Genomic DNA, 15552 nt, shown 5'->3' on the forward strand with positions numbered 1-15552 from the left:
AAGGCTTGCGGATGTTAAAAGATCATTGCATCACTCTATTAAACCAAGGTGGGGAGGTAGGCCATTCCAGGCTGTGATAACCATGGTGTGCCTGAGGAAAAGATGGGAACACATTCCTTGTATTCAAGGCTAAAAGGGGAAACTATCACTTGAACTACACCGTATTTTTATGGCAAAATTGAAAACAATGGCTGGACGTTTGAGAAGTTACTCAAAGCATCTGAAGAGCTATAGAATTCAGTGATCATAGTTTATAGCCAAAGAAAAGAAACAAGTTTCTTAGAAAAGGAAGTGTGCATATGCATTGGGAGGACTTTCTTGTCCTTGGATCTGACGTCACCATCTTCTTCCTCTCTGATGCTTTTCTGTTTGTCTTTATTTCTTCCTCACCATTTTTGCTCCTTTCTGAACCTTTCTAAAGAAAGCTCTTGTTTGAAGCAATGTCCTGAGGCTTATTCAAACCTTTGAGTCATATAGTATTCTAGTTCAATTTGGTAACTTTGGAATCCACATGGATGACGACATTGGGCAGCCAGGTCTGTGTCAGAGAAATGAAAAATTTAATCTTCTATTCATGGACTTTAATTCAAAGTAGTAGCAACATAAATTCTGTATTTCCTGGATGGGAAGGTGCTCATCCCTCTCTGTCCTGCTTTGGCGTGAATTATACCTATGAAGAATTTTCAGAGGCACAAAGCATAATAGTTATAATATCTATAAAATGTTTTTTGAAATTTGGTAGCTGGTACAGAAATATGAAAAGAAAAGAATCATAAGAAATAATTCTAAATATGGTAGTTCTAGAGCCCATGAAAGAATGATTACTATGAGCCAACATCCAAACCATAATCATTCAATCTAGATTCATAAAAAGAAAAATAAGAAAGAAAGAAAGAAAGAAAGAAAGAAAGAAAGAAAGAAAGAAAGAAAAGAAGAGAAAAGTTTGATTACCAACAGATACTAGACTTGTGCGATAGAATTTCCCAGGCCTTTTGAACCAATCAGCTCGACCACTGGCTGAATGTTCTACCCCTAAGTAACCTAATTGTATTCCTTTACCCACAGTGCTTTGAACAGGCCCCGCCCTCCTCTCCTTTTGAAACTTATTTAGGCTCTTCCCGGTAGCTGAGGAAGAAATCTGGGGATATTCTCTTTCTCTTCTGCCTCATTCTCTTCAGGAAGATGCTCCAGTTCCAACATGACTGTGTTGGTCTCCAAAGCACTGTTAACTTGTATCTACTAATGATGCCATGATGCGGCAAAGCCACCATCCTTCTTTTCTCTTTCAGTACGTTGCAAACATATTAAAGGCAGGGAATATGTCTTCAGTATGTCACTTGAAAAATGCGTGATACATCATGAAAATATATAGGATGTTGTTCTAATTAATCTCTATCTAAGCACGGATGACCAATAGTCAAATTCCCAGTCCAATAGTCATTCCGTACCCAGAAGACAATTCTCAAGGAGAAATAATTTCTTCAAGATCATTCCAGATGCAAGAAAATTTCCCTACGATTGATTATTACTACATTACCCCCCTCAAAATGCCTCAAAAACAGTAATATTAATTATAGCAATACAAGCGATGTTCTTAGAATGGGGCCTGAATTTTTAACACAAATACATTTAGTTTATCTATATAGCAACCATTAAGTAAAATATTGTTAATTTTTTCTAGTCTGGTGAGCCAAAGGCAACCCCGAGAAATAGCTTCCAAAGATCATACTTCAATCTAAGATGTTGTGAGAATGAAAATTTGTCAGATGGAGTCCAACCCTGAACACTCACCTCAAAACCTACTGGGAGCAGACAGACAGGTTTTCATCCCATTGACCCAAAGAAGATAAGGGGTTTAAAAGGCAGTGCTGCAAGCTAAGATATCCTGTCTTTACTATAGCCCATGCCCTCTGCCCTTGTGCATCCTGTCTACCCCATGCCCTCTGACCTCACTATTATTCAATATTACCTGATGTGATACTCGCTATGAAGCATCCATGTTTTTTTCTGTGCTCTGTTGACCTTCCCTTCAGTTATTTGCAAATGTCTACATATCTGCTGGGAATTAGTTTAGATGCTGTCTACTTTACACAATAGCACAGCTTCCGCCCTACTCTGTGCATTTACCTTATATCCCTATCTCCACTGAAATGTGCAGGATGTAATGCAGGATATTATAACTATTAAGTTATAGATCTTTTTCTTCCTGCAAATATGTATCCTGGAGCCAAATGCCAAGTCTCAATTTCTTTTGCATTCTTATTGTGCAGTGGAGTCCTGGCCAACTGTTAAAGCAATTGTGAGTTGATAGACACAAATTTAAAAGCGCTGAGATCAATGATTCTCGTTTCTCACTTGGTTCTCAGTTAAATGAGAATATTGTCATGTTTTGCAACAATATGCTAGTTCATCACCCAATGAATGTAAGGGAGAGAAAACAGAAAAGCTCATCAACAAAGAAACCCAATGCAAAGGAGTGTATGAATATCCCTGTCAATTATGCTTAGTACTACAAATCAAATATCAAAGAGAAATTGTGTAAGAGAGATGAATCAGAGATTCATTAAATCATTGCTATCCAAAATTTTTTAAAGGAACAGGTTAAAGAGATAACACTAAATTTAAAAACTATAAAAAAATCTGGTAACTTGAACATTGCAACTAACATGTGAGTAGTAGATAAAAATTTAGAAAATTAACTAAACGCAACCCAACTTTTACATTAAGACTAGTCATTTTAATGTCTTTGAAGTCTAATATATTAAATTAAATTTCATGCCATTAATTTGTTTGCATTCTGTGCCTCTACATAGCAAGGTATAATATATTCCATTATGAGACTAGAGATGAATCATAAGTTCACCAGTATATATCATTCATAGTATAAATACAGTAGTTCAACTTTGCAACATCTGTTGATCATATGACAGTCCTGGGAGAGAATCCCTCTGATTTCATCATGCAACTCTAATAGTTATGGAAGAAACCAACACCTCCTGTTATTTCAGACTCAGTTTAATAGACAAGAAAAGGATGCAGCTATATTCTGCACATTTTCTTTTTGGGGGAGTCTTTTTATTTTGAATGATTTTAATTGGGACATGAAGGTGTATGTCTATTATCACAGCACTCAGAGTCAGAGGCTGGCAATCTGATTTCAGTGCCAACCTGGTCTACATGGCAAGTTCCAAATCAACCAGAACTACATGATGATACCTGTTACTCCCAGATCCGCGAAGTCCCCCCAAAACCAACAAGGAGACCGAGTCCCGTCCTGTATATAAAAGCAAAGAGCCTTTATTTTATACGAGTTTGCAAGCTCGGTCTCTCCATATTCCCAATGTATTGGCATAATTGGAGAGCCCCGAACTCAGTTAGAGTTGAGTTTTTTAGTAGTAAAGGTGGGGGTGAGGGGATTCTGAGGTTCAGGACCGCTGGTTGGCTGACATTTTTTTAGGGATGTCCTGATGAGTGTGCTGGCAGGTGATCCTATCTACAGCGGTTGGAAGGTTAGACATTTCCTTTGGATAGTCTGTTCTTGGGTGGTGCTTGGGTAATCGCGGTTTGTGGTTCTTCCTGCAACCAGGTATAGCCTCGGGTTAAACTACCGAGACTCATTTTCTACTGAACCTTCCTTCAAGAGTCATGGCGTTGCAGATTTTTTCACAGCTTTCATAATTGCTCTATCATGTCTCTCTGCAAGATTCCTCAAGGGTAAGTTAAACCATAGTAACTGTGTGGTTTTCTTTTTTTAAACACTAGTTTCACTAATCTCATCCAAAATCACTATAACAACACCAATTGAGAAAAGTTTATTTGTCCTATGACGATTATTACAGCATCAACATAATTAGCATACTATATTTTCTTTGAGTAAGTAATATTTTATAATAAATCCATAAATTCAAAACTACTAAAATAAACAACTCATGTCTGAATTTCTGGTGTACACTTCAGAACTCAGATGTGAAATTTTTATATACTTCCTATAAAGTGCTCAAAAACTCAATTATTTGACTAAAGGGGTTTTGTATGAATATAATTTGTTATTATATAGTCTTAAATTTAAACATATTATTTGGGTATGTTGATAATATTTTAAATGGTTGTATTTTATTTTAAAAGTAGTGTATTTTCTGCTTACTGGATATTTGAAGATGTTTTGATTGAAATATTATATCATTTTCCCTCCCTTGATTCCCTGAGTATTTATTAACCTACACAAAATATCAATGTAATATAAAAGAACATATGTGCCTAATGTTGTTGACTTTTTGTCTTTGAGTCTTTTTCTAGAGAGGCAACTTAAAGAGAAGCACTTCTTAGTGCTGAGACTAAATGACTAAGTATCTATTAAAAAAGATTATCTCAGGCTAGGCATGGAGGTACATCCCTCAAATCCTAGTACTTGGGAGGTAGAGACAGGATGATTAGGAATTCAAAGTTATCTGCAACTGCATAATAAACTCAAGACCAGCATGAACAACATGAGACCCTACTTCAAAAAAGGAAAAAAAAATCAAAGAGCCCCGCTCCCCCCCTCAAAAGACGGTTAGCTTTTGTTTCAGCTTTTAAAGACGTCAGCAGGAACAATAAACTTGGTAAACAGGTGGAATATAACCTTAGCTGGACCTTGTCTGCATAAACAGAATCTAAACATTTAGTTAGACGCATGAAAAATGGCAGTACTTTTTGATAACACACAAGTATAGATCTTCACACACAAGAATGTGAAGAATAAATTAGACACTCCTGAAGTATCTTCGTGGAATTTTCTGAACACGTTGAATTCTAAAGACTGTCATGTTGAAGGAATGTCCTCATCGTGTTCAAGTTTCAGGCGAGACCAGTTCTAGCAGTCCTGAAGTGTTTTTAGCTACACATGATAAGTATCATTTTGCCTAGAGCTTTCCTGTTTTGATTCCTATAACAAGCATTCTGTCTGACACTCACAAAGTTAGAGCATTGCCTTACAGTCCCACTACATGCCTTCAACTAACTGACCATCGTAATACAGTTCAGAAAAAAGTACATTTTATTTACTGATATCATAGTAATGGCCCAAATCACACGTAGATTGCCACCAGCCTTAAACACACTTTATCTTTCCTACTCACCAGTTATCCAAGTATAAACACATAATCCATGCTAATTACATTTGAAAAGACTGCCCTCTACAAAATACATTATCCATCCCTCATAGGTTAAACCAGGATCTCAAACCTCAAAAAGTAATAAATTTAATGAGTCAAACAAGGAAAGATCTCTAGACACCAAGGAGTCAAGCTTTCAGGGTCCGAGAATGAAAAGGATGTCGTCCTGTCAGCAGGTTAATTCTGAGGCTTTAAAGGTGGTACAAAGACAGGATGTGGAGCTGAAGAAGGCAGCGCTGGACCGATACATCTGTTTGACGGTCCCTACGGAAGTGGCCCCTTCCTGATATTTGCTTAACAAGCACAGATCGATCATTTTAGGCAGAGATTGACATTACTCTTCCTAACATACTTGCTGCTTCTTGGTGGCTAAATGTGTGCATTCAAAGCACATGGTTGACCAAGCAAGCAAGTTTAAATGGAAAGTATACCGACCCAGAAGTCAGATGATCTTAATTCTAGCCCCTTGATTATCACTAACTAGTCATGGTCAGAACAAGTCAGTTGTCTCTTCAAAATGAGGAAATTGGGGCAGATGACTGAGTTTTCTTCCAAATCTAATCTTCATGAACACTAAAAGTCTATTGCATTTCTCAGTCATAAATCCTATGGAAATAGTTTATATTTGAGGTGTGTGTGTGTGTGTGTAAATGTATATATCTATTTGATATATATCAAATATAAACTATTTGGGAAATATATGTCTCCCAAATACCTAATGTGTTCTTGAAATTTCAAACCACATTCCTACAAATCTCCTCCGTCTTCTTTCCATATAAAATGACATAAACTTGTTCCTTGACAATGTATTCATCTTTTTCTATATGTAAACACATATATCCTGTGATAGGCTGTGTTCTCAAAGAAGAAATGCAGAGCCCTATATAATAAACAACATATCATTTTGAAAGTTCTCATAAATGAACACATTAAATCTTAGCTTTCAAGTGTGCCAGGACAGCACACTATTCTCCACACTCGCTCTGATAGACGAGGTTATGAAGGAGCTAGAAACTGGAGGATTTTCGACAGTTTTGTAAACATTTAAATGTGTTAGACACATCTCAGAAAGCTCACATGAATAAGACTCTCCCTGCTGTATAAAATATGGCAAAGAGAAAAGGATGGTGTCTGTGCCAAGGCACTTTTCAAATGGAAATAAAATTGAGATTATCTAATCAGTTACCCTTGTGGGTGGATGGATCTACACCTGCCCTGCATCTTAGACCTCGGAAATGATGGAGCAGATCATCTTTATGGCTTTCCTGACAGAGTCACAGCAAAATGATTTCCTGAGATCAATATGTGGTTAAGAGAAAGCTGTTTTCAATGGAAACAGGAAGCTAGGAGCTAACCTGTTTCTATGGTAACCAGAGCAGCAGCTACCCAACAGCTGTAAGGGGGGAAGAAAAAAAAAGGGCAGAAAGTTACAAATGAAAAAAAATCAATTCTGGTTTACCTTATTGGTGTGACAGTTCTCGGAGCGCAGTCAGCATGAGTACAGACAGGCTGTTCCTACCCAGGATCTTTAGCAATAATTACCCTACAAACATCAAAACTTTAGAGATGAAAAGACATTTGGGTACAGTCCAATGCGTCATCCCCAGTTTTTTCTTTATCATTTATTTATTGGAGTAAGGCAGAGGCAGATGAACTGAACTCAACTTGTGTTGACTGCAGGATAAGAACAAAGTTCCTGTAGAGCTCCTAATACAGATATTTTTCCCCAGTTGTTTCTATCTATATTCTCTATCTCAGCTTTCTTTCCCTCCTCTAAACCCACATTCAACTCCCTGGATTTGAAAATATTGACTGCATAGAATTAAAATTGCCACCCTTCAGCCTGTGGAACAAGCAGTAAACCATGTTATTTTATCATAAAAGACTGTCTGAACTGTTCTGAAAGAAAAGCCCCTAAAATTTCAAGCAGAATTGAATTATGATTCTAGAATATATTCACGGTTATTATTTAGAATTTTTGTCACTATATATTTCCTTCTGGAGACCTGTATTTATCTTTAGTGCCTTTGCTAGTTCATTTAGCTATATCTTAAAGGTTGCCATAATAAAAAGGATATATGACTCAGAAGTATAAAATATATAAGACTTAAAAAACACATTTACTTTATTTGTGGTAGTAAAAATAAGTCATGCTGATTTAGATGCTCAAATGGGAAAATTAGATCTTCATCTTCACATAAACTTGAACATTCTCTTATTTTTATTTGCCTAGCAAAGAGCCTCTTGACAAGGAAGAAACACTTCATCTCTCATTCAATTTTTTAAACTTGGGTCTACAAATGAGCTGTTATAAAGATACATGAAAGTCATACTTAGTGTGCCCAACCGCATCCATCTTTGGTACACCTGGTACCCAACAATGAAGCAACTCTTCATTGCATGATATATATGCTACCAAAATTACAATGTAACCAATAAGTGCCTTGGTTCCTTTATTGATGTGTTGAGATTCAGATACTCTCTGGTCCTGTTTAATCATCACAATATATTAACTTAACTAGATTTGAATTTATTTAGGAATTATATAGCATCCTGGAAAAGGTCAAAGATGTTTAGACTGAAAACAAAAAAGATAATCAGACATCACAACAACACCTTCTCAAGGATATGAACTTGGATTTGCTTTGTCCTTCAGTTGGCCATGATTCAAAATTAATAGAGAAAAAAAATGAAGAAACTTAGCCACATTCTAATAGTCCACTTGTTTGATACAAGTATAACCTTCATGAACTTGGAAAGGGGCTATAGATTATTCTAAAATAAAAAAAATCATGTTTAAAAGAAGCCTCAAATTAAAACTCCAGGACTATACTAACTGACCTATACAAGAGCACCATTTTTAGTCAATTGACCATTAACTTTTTTTGAAGGCAAAAAGAAAGATGTTGAAGCTTTTGAAAACAAAGAGGTAGAAGCAGCAGCTAGATTATAAAAATCCTAATTGTCATATTAAGTAACATAAATCTTATTCTGAAATTATGACATCAGCTAAAGATTTTTAACTAAGGAAAATCATTGTGACAAAAACACACCCAAAATGAGTTGAAGAGGATGAAGACTGCAACACAGGCTGAAGTCTGGAGATATGAGCTTTGAATGGTAGATGATAGATAGATAGAAAGATAGAAAGATAGATAGATAGATAGATAGATAGATAGATAGATAGATAGATAGATACAGACAGACAGACAGACAGACAGACAGACAGACAGACAGACTGATATGTGATGGCGGGTGGATGGATAGATAGATAGATACAGACAGACAGACAGACAGACAGACAGACTGATATGTGATGACGGGTGGATGGATAGATAGATAGATAGATAGATAGATAGATAGATAGATAGATAGATAGATAGATAGATAGGCAGACAAATATGTGATGGGTGGATGGATGGATACATAGGTAAATGGACAAATGAATAGATAGATAGATAGATAGATAGATAGATAGATAGATAGATAGATAGATAGATGGAAATCTAAGGTCAAACAGGGTCTCTGGAGTGGAAAAATATGTAACATTATTGGTATTATAACAACAGGTAGAATATAGATTTTACAATCAAACAATTGAAAAAAGACGAGTTTTTATTTCTTTATTTAGGGAAACACTTTAGTGCCTTTGAAATGCTTTCCTGTCTTGCTTGCTTTTCTAATCCAGGTGATGTTTTTGGGAAATGCTTTATTATAAATGAAATAATCAGCTTTTTGGGAACAAAGAAGTGTATCTTCTGCATGCCCTCCCTTTATTTTATGTAGATTTTGGTGTAGAGTAATTACATAATAAATACAACCTGGAGAGACAAGATTTCTAAAATAAATTCACAACTGGCTACCATCATTTATGAATGAGCTATATATAACCATAAGAAAAAAAATCCTTTTTGAACCTAGCTACGAAAAGTGGAAAGTCTACCTGGTAATTAAAAACATGCATAAGTCACCACAAAGGGGACACACTCTCAAACAGAAGTGAGGCTAGCCAGTCACCTCACTTCACCCACAGAGTAAAACTAGGAAGAACAAAGATCAACATAATCCCTTCCCTCAGCACTTTAGAATTGGGCACACATTTCTTGAAATATTTTCAAGCCTGGTGATTTATACCAGAGTATTTTCAGAGTAATAGTGAGTCAGAAAAAATCTACCAGCTCTACCAAGAAATTTCTGCCTATGGTATCCTCTTATTGCACTGAATATTGAATAAAAGTTCATCCTCTAAAGCATAAATGTTAATCTGCAAGTCCATACATAACACTTCCACAAATGCATCCCTCCCTGCCAGTCACAATTTGCAAATACCATCAACACCATCAACATAACCATCTCTCCTTTCTTTCCTGATCAGTTTTCCACACAGATTTCCCTGACAACTTAAATGCATTTTTTTATAAATTTCTTACTAAGGAAAGGAACTCATAAGTATGGCAGAGAAACTTACTGACCAAAATCTCTCAAATATCTACTTAGATCATAAATTAAAATTCTAGATAAAGAGGGCATGCCAGCCAACAAAAGACAAAATTACAGTGTCATAAAAGTCAACTACCATTTCGTATATTGTCGTGTGACCGTGTATGTCATAAAAGTCAAAATGAAACAGACCTATTTTAAAATTGCACAAATCTCCTTGACATTGGAAAATTATAAAGCAAATCAAGGAATGAGTATAAAAACTGAAAAAGAAGCACAGTTAAAATTGTTCATCTACATATTTCAATAAAAACATGAACTAATGTAAAAGTAAAAAGTTTATAAAATATTTAACTTTATTGAGAATGCAATTTGTGACAAGAAGACCATAGCTGATGCAAATCATTTGATAACTGATATATGTTTCCCAGAATCACACCACCTAAACAGCTTTACCCGGTGCCTCCTCAGTGGTATACTGCACGAGGGAACAGTCTGGTATCATTAACTCAGGCCATAATTGGAGCTCAAATATTAATTTGCTTATGAACTAACCTGTGCTGTCTGATTTAGGTAACCCTTAGTGATCTGGAAAGGTGCTTTTCTGAACTCAGAGTCTGCAAACAAAAGCGAGTACATTGACTAGCCAATAGCAGAAAATTCCAACATGGTTCATGAAAGAAGTGAAGATCGTCACATATTTTGATCCCTTTGTTGAATGGTGCTTTGTAAGATTTCTACCAGTCAAAGTTCTAGAATGTACATATTTTAAAACGTGACCTTCTCAAGAGGGAACCCTAACTGATGTCTTAGGCAGCATTGACTCACGAGAGCACTAGGATTTGCAGAGATGCCACAGTCTAGCCTGTTATAATCAGAGGTTTCTGTAGGAAGGGGTTGGGAGGATGTCATGACACCAGTAGAATGATTATGGTTGTGCTAAAAGTTTGACGTATGACCTTGGCCATTTCTTGATATCTGAGCCTTCATTTTTCCTCATCTCATTTAGGAAAGAGAAGGACTTTTCTAGGTGACTTCTAAAACAGATTTCAGGCCAGTGACTGTCAGCTGATTTTGTTTTTCCCCTCTCCTGACCTTGTGGTAATCTTTTGATTCTTTCCTCATCTGCAGATACAGGCCAAATCCTCCACATAATTACAACAAAATCAAAGTATGTTTTTTACTAAACCGAGCGACTGTCAAGTCAATGGATTACCCTTTGGCTAATGATCAATAGAATCAAATTTCATAGTAAGAATAAAAGTTGGGCACCTTGTTAAGCTTTTAGTTATAAAGTCTGACTTACAACCAAATACAAAACAAGCTGAAGGTATCATGCTATGTTATCAGGAGGAATGATAATAAAACATCCGTCTATTTTATTGTACACAGACTGAAGAAAATGTTCACATGATGAGTCTGTAAACAAAATCAAATTATCTCTTTAACCACCCAGGGAGAAGAGAGCACAGTAGCACTCAGCTGAAAACCAAAAAATACAAAGGAATGTTTATGAACCTGTGATTTTATTTATATAAGTAAGTACTTTTTTGATACAGGGTTTCTCTGTGTAGCCTGACTGTCCTGGAACTAGCTCTGTAGTAAAACAGGCTAACCTTGAACTCATGGATCTGGCTGCCTCTGCCTCCCAAGTATTGGGATTGAAGGCATGCACCACCATGTCCATCTATCAATAATCGCTTATAAAATGAAAACTCTTTTGTAATTATGGAGTACTTTTAAAAACAAAATTTTAGGATTAACATTAGTACTTCCATGTTTGAATATAGGAATGTAGGGCCATGCTAAAACTTATGCATGACTTCAAAGGCCAGACTCGAGAGATCATCGCCATTTTATATTTTCTCTTTTGTGTTCTACTTCTGCCTGAAAACAACACAGATAGATATGCACACTTCTGAGGTGTGTCAGAAGTATATCTCCCTGAAAGTTAGTGGGCAGATAGTGGTATAATAGCTAAGATGCAGGGATTTCTTTTGTTCAAGTAAAACTGGTCAAGAAGACGGAGCCGAACTTAGGCAGGGAGAATTACCCATCCTGCAGTGGTGAGGGTCTTTTCTGGGTTGCAAATACAAGACATACGCAGTTGGCAAAGATTTACTAATTCAGTGTTCTGTCCTCGTATATAATGAAGACCAGTTCATATACTGTATTATTTTGGTTGTTTCTATTTTTCCTATTTCCTTTAAACTGAAGACACCATCCTTGGTGATTTCTGTCGTCCCTTCATGGGAATCTGGGAAGTTAACTAGGAAAGACATGGACTAAATTTAATCTCTCATTTAAAGGATAAACCAAAAAGAAACTTTGAGGCTAAGAGTCTAACATAAAAAGTCAGGGAAAGTTTTCAACAATCAGCGTTACTTGGTTATAGAGAACAGAAGACAGCTCAATGAGGTGATGCATACACCACCAACCTGAAAGGAACCGCCTAAGAGAAAAGACACCCAACTTGAGGATCCCCCCGCGAGTGCATCAGACAGGATCATTGGGGACAGCAATTGCAACAACACACTCATCTTCTCCCTTGGGAAGAGACAAGCTCAAGAGCATTCTTCCCACAAAACAATGCACCCTGCACCCCTACTTCCACCCAACCACATAGACAAGGATTCCATTTCCCCCCTCTCAGTCCTCGGATTAGATCTTTATTGGAGCTACTGCCCTGGTGAAACAGATCTGAGAGTCGGGCCTCATTGAAATTGTCACATCAGGATGGGCAACGGGCTCCGAAACACACCCTAGCTAAAGGAAAAAGTTGGAAGAAGAAAAGTTAAGGCAAAAACTAAGGTGAATATATATAGTAACGGCATTAGGACACAGCCCTGGACTCTTATATGAGTCTCACCTGCTAAAGTAAATCTGTTTGAGTGTGAGATCTGTGGAGTGACTGTCGGGGAGAGTGGAAAGATGGGGTAGGGGGTCTCTGGGCTTTCCCTACTTCACACGAAGCCCTTCAAAACCATCTCTCCTGGGCTCCTCTCCTCCTGTTCATCTCAGGGGCTGTTGGAGAAAAGAACCGAAGTTTGAAGGAGAGTTGAAAGAGTTGCGACCACAGGGAACGGTGGGAGATTCGGGTCTTACCCTGGCGGCTCTGGATGAGTAGGGGTCCTCAAAGAGGGCCCACATGCGGGGTTGCAGCCTCCTCCAGCGGCCAGACTTGCCATCGGGTCCTCCCAGCCCTGCAGCATCCTCAATACCAAGCCTCTTGGCCGCCAGGTCCTCATCATCACCAGGGTCGCCCCCGATGAGATCGGGTGTCTCGAAGATGTCCAGCGCCTCCTCCGCGTCTCGGTGTTGCCTGTAAGTCATCCAGCAGCAGGGTTCCACGTCGGTCTCGTCGATGCCCCAGAAGGCCAGCTCCTCCTCGAAGAGCGGCCCGCACACGTCGGCGGGGCAGTGCAGCTTGCCTGTGCGATAATAGTTGAGCACATAGGCGAAGACGCCCGGGTGGCGATCAAAGAAGAATTCGCGGCCTCCCCCAGGGTGGTCTCCGCCGTTGCCACCGTGGGAACTGCAGTTGCCCGCGCCGCCCTCGAAGCAGCTGCTGGGGACCGGGGACAAGGGAGGCGGTCGCGGCGGCGGAGAGAGCGGAGGGGGCAGCGGTTGCAGCTTGTCACCCGCAGCGGTCAGGCAGTCGCCCTGAGGTTCAGAGGAGGCGAGAAGGGCCAGGCGCGTTCCGGGAAGGGTCTTGAGAGTGCTGCGGTAGGTTTCGTGCCGGGTGCCCCCGACATTGAGGATCACCCTCTCGTTGTTCTCGATCTTGCCCATCTCTGTGGCTCAGACATGACTAGGGGAGGCGAACACAGCACCAAGTTAAAGCTCTTGGGAGTCCTATACGCACCATGACCCTCTCCCTACCCCCACCTCAGCCCAAGAGTGCCAAGATGCCTAGCTCGCCAAGTGCGAAGGACCCTCCCAGGAGGAGCTTGGTGTCCAGTCCTGTCCCCGCCTTTTGCATCATGCCTGGCCCAGGTTCCCAGAGAACGAACAACAGTTGAGTCTTCCTTGACCTTCCAGGAAACCTTTTCTCTTGCGGCACACAGTCCACCCTTGGTTCTGACCTCTCCTTCCTTTTTGCCCTCCACCATGTTTCTCCTCTATCCCTGCCAAATCCAATCTGCCTGAAGCCCCCAAGCCCCTCTTTCTTTTCCCAAACCCTCCACTGCTCCCTCCCCAGACCCTTTCCGCCACCGGTCTTTGCTCCAGGCTGTTCCTGTCCTTAGATGGACCCCCTTCCCCACTATCCCTATCTCCCTCAGTATCCCCGCCCCCCCCCCCCCCCCCCCCCGGTTTCAGTGTAATTCCCTATCAGGGAGTTAGGTTGGCAAAGGCAACTTAGCAGTGTTGAGCGGGGGCCCTCGAACGCTCCAGCTGCCTGCGTACCCTTGGCCAACCCTGGACAGCACTCTGGTCTCCAGTACTCAGGGACTACCCTTTGCCCGCTGGGCTCCCGGCTCACACCCCTCCCACCCACACCCACCCCCCCCCCCCACCTCCCGCAACCTACCAGGCAGAAAACTGAAGACAGAAGTCACAACAACAACGACAACAACAACAACACACGTCCCTGCTGCCTGTTCCTTTCACCAAGGAGACCTCTGACTAATTTCCTCATCCAATTTCCTTTTCCCATTACTGTTATCCCTGTTGCTAATGTTATTATTACTTGGGAAAGGAAACGACTAACTAGGATCCATCTTTGAGGACAAAAGTGAGCAATCGATCCCACCCCTCCCCCTTCCCAAGAAAGACAAACATCTTTGGGTGGAGAGTCTGGAGAGTTGGGGGTTGCTTTCGAGGAGGGGTGAGGCCCAGGAGAAACCGCAGGAGGCACACCCCCTGCGTTCCTGAGCTGGAAGACTGGCTGTTTCAAGTCTCTCCCTGGGGCTTCGCATCCACAATTTTACAGCTAGGCAGGGGGATGCCCGCCTGCACCGCCCTTCCTTTCTCCCCCTCCTAGTCCCCGGATACCTTAAGGAAACAGGGAGAAAAGTGGATCTGCTTGGGTCTCCAAGTGGTCGAGGTTTTCCCTGCAGCCAGACGGAGTCTCTGCGGCCAGTTGAGCCGCCCTTCTCAAAGGAGAAACTACTTGTTGGCGTTTTCGGGGTTCAGGTGGTTGAGCCGCTTCTCTGGGTGCTTAGGTCGGGGAGAAAGTCCCCGCCCGCCGCCCGCTGCGCTCCCCGCCTTCACGCTGCTGCGATCTGCGGGCTCTCCCACAGCCACCCTCCGCGCCCAGAGTCACCATCGCGCGGGGCTGGGCGAACCATGGAGCTCGGGGCGGGTCCAGCTGGCGCAGTCCGACCCCGCCGCAGACCTTCTGCCCGGCTGGCTGTGCCGGGAGCGGAGGCCGACCGGAGGACAGGGGGCAGGGGACGACGGGAAGCTCACCCAGTTGAGAGTGAAGGCGCCCAGCTAAGATTTGGAACCACAGCTTTAGTCCTCCCCCCACCCCCGCCCGAAAGCAGCCTCTGCTAGAGCTGTTCCTTCAGCACCGCTCGCCTGAGCACACAGCTAGAGTGGGTGGGTGGGTCTGGGGAATCTAGGCTGAACAGCTCCATTCTTGCCCTCTCTGGAGCTTTAGCCTGCTCTCTTTAGGCATAGTTCTCCACACCCCGTCACCCCACTGCCCCACCCCTCCCAACAAGTGAGCGAGAATCTAAAGCCAATTGCATCTTTTCCTTAATGAAGGCTGGCAGGATGCATCTGTTTACAGGTGACAGAGGATTGCCTTTCCCCGTGTCTTCTCCAAGGCCCCACTTCCACGCTTCACTTAAATGTAGGTTTCCAGTCACCACATCACGGTTATATAAAGCAAAACAAGTTTTCAAAGTTGATCCCGGGAACAGAATGCTCCGAAAAGTACAACTTCAGCTTCCTTTGTCTGAAATAACCAAGCAACCAAGCAAAGCTCTCATCAGCCAAGTCCTGCTTAACT

The 15552-nt window shown here is 41.0% G+C and overlaps 1 protein-coding gene across 10 annotated transcripts in view; it reads right to left on the bottom strand.

Moving 5' to 3' along the window:
* The window catches only part of Kcnc2 (potassium voltage-gated channel subfamily C member 2), a 180046-nt gene extending 164990 nt beyond the window's left edge, over positions 1 to 15056 (bottom strand). For 4 of the 10 annotated variants that reach the window (XM_048418604.3, XM_085683375.2, XM_048418605.3 and 1 more), the window contains exons 1-2: positions 14589 to 15056; positions 12699 to 13404 (exon numbers count right to left, since the gene is read on the bottom strand). In XM_048418604.3, coding sequence (XP_048274561.1) covers positions 12699 to 13385 — 687 coding nt within the window. In that variant the 5' untranslated portion in view covers positions 13386 to 13404; positions 14589 to 15056. Of the gene's footprint in view, positions 1 to 12698; positions 13405 to 14124; positions 14423 to 14588 lie in introns of those variants that run through there. The other 6 variants (XM_085683374.2, XM_048418601.3, XM_048418603.3 and 3 more) reach the window with 4 other exon arrangements.
* Between the last annotated feature and the right edge of the window lie 496 nt (positions 15057 to 15552).

The sequence above is a fragment of the Myodes glareolus genome, chromosome 26 (genome assembly GCF_982192425.1).
Source record: "Myodes glareolus chromosome 26, mMyoGla1.1, whole genome shotgun sequence".
Taxonomy (NCBI): domain Eukaryota; kingdom Metazoa; phylum Chordata; class Mammalia; order Rodentia; family Cricetidae; genus Myodes; species Myodes glareolus.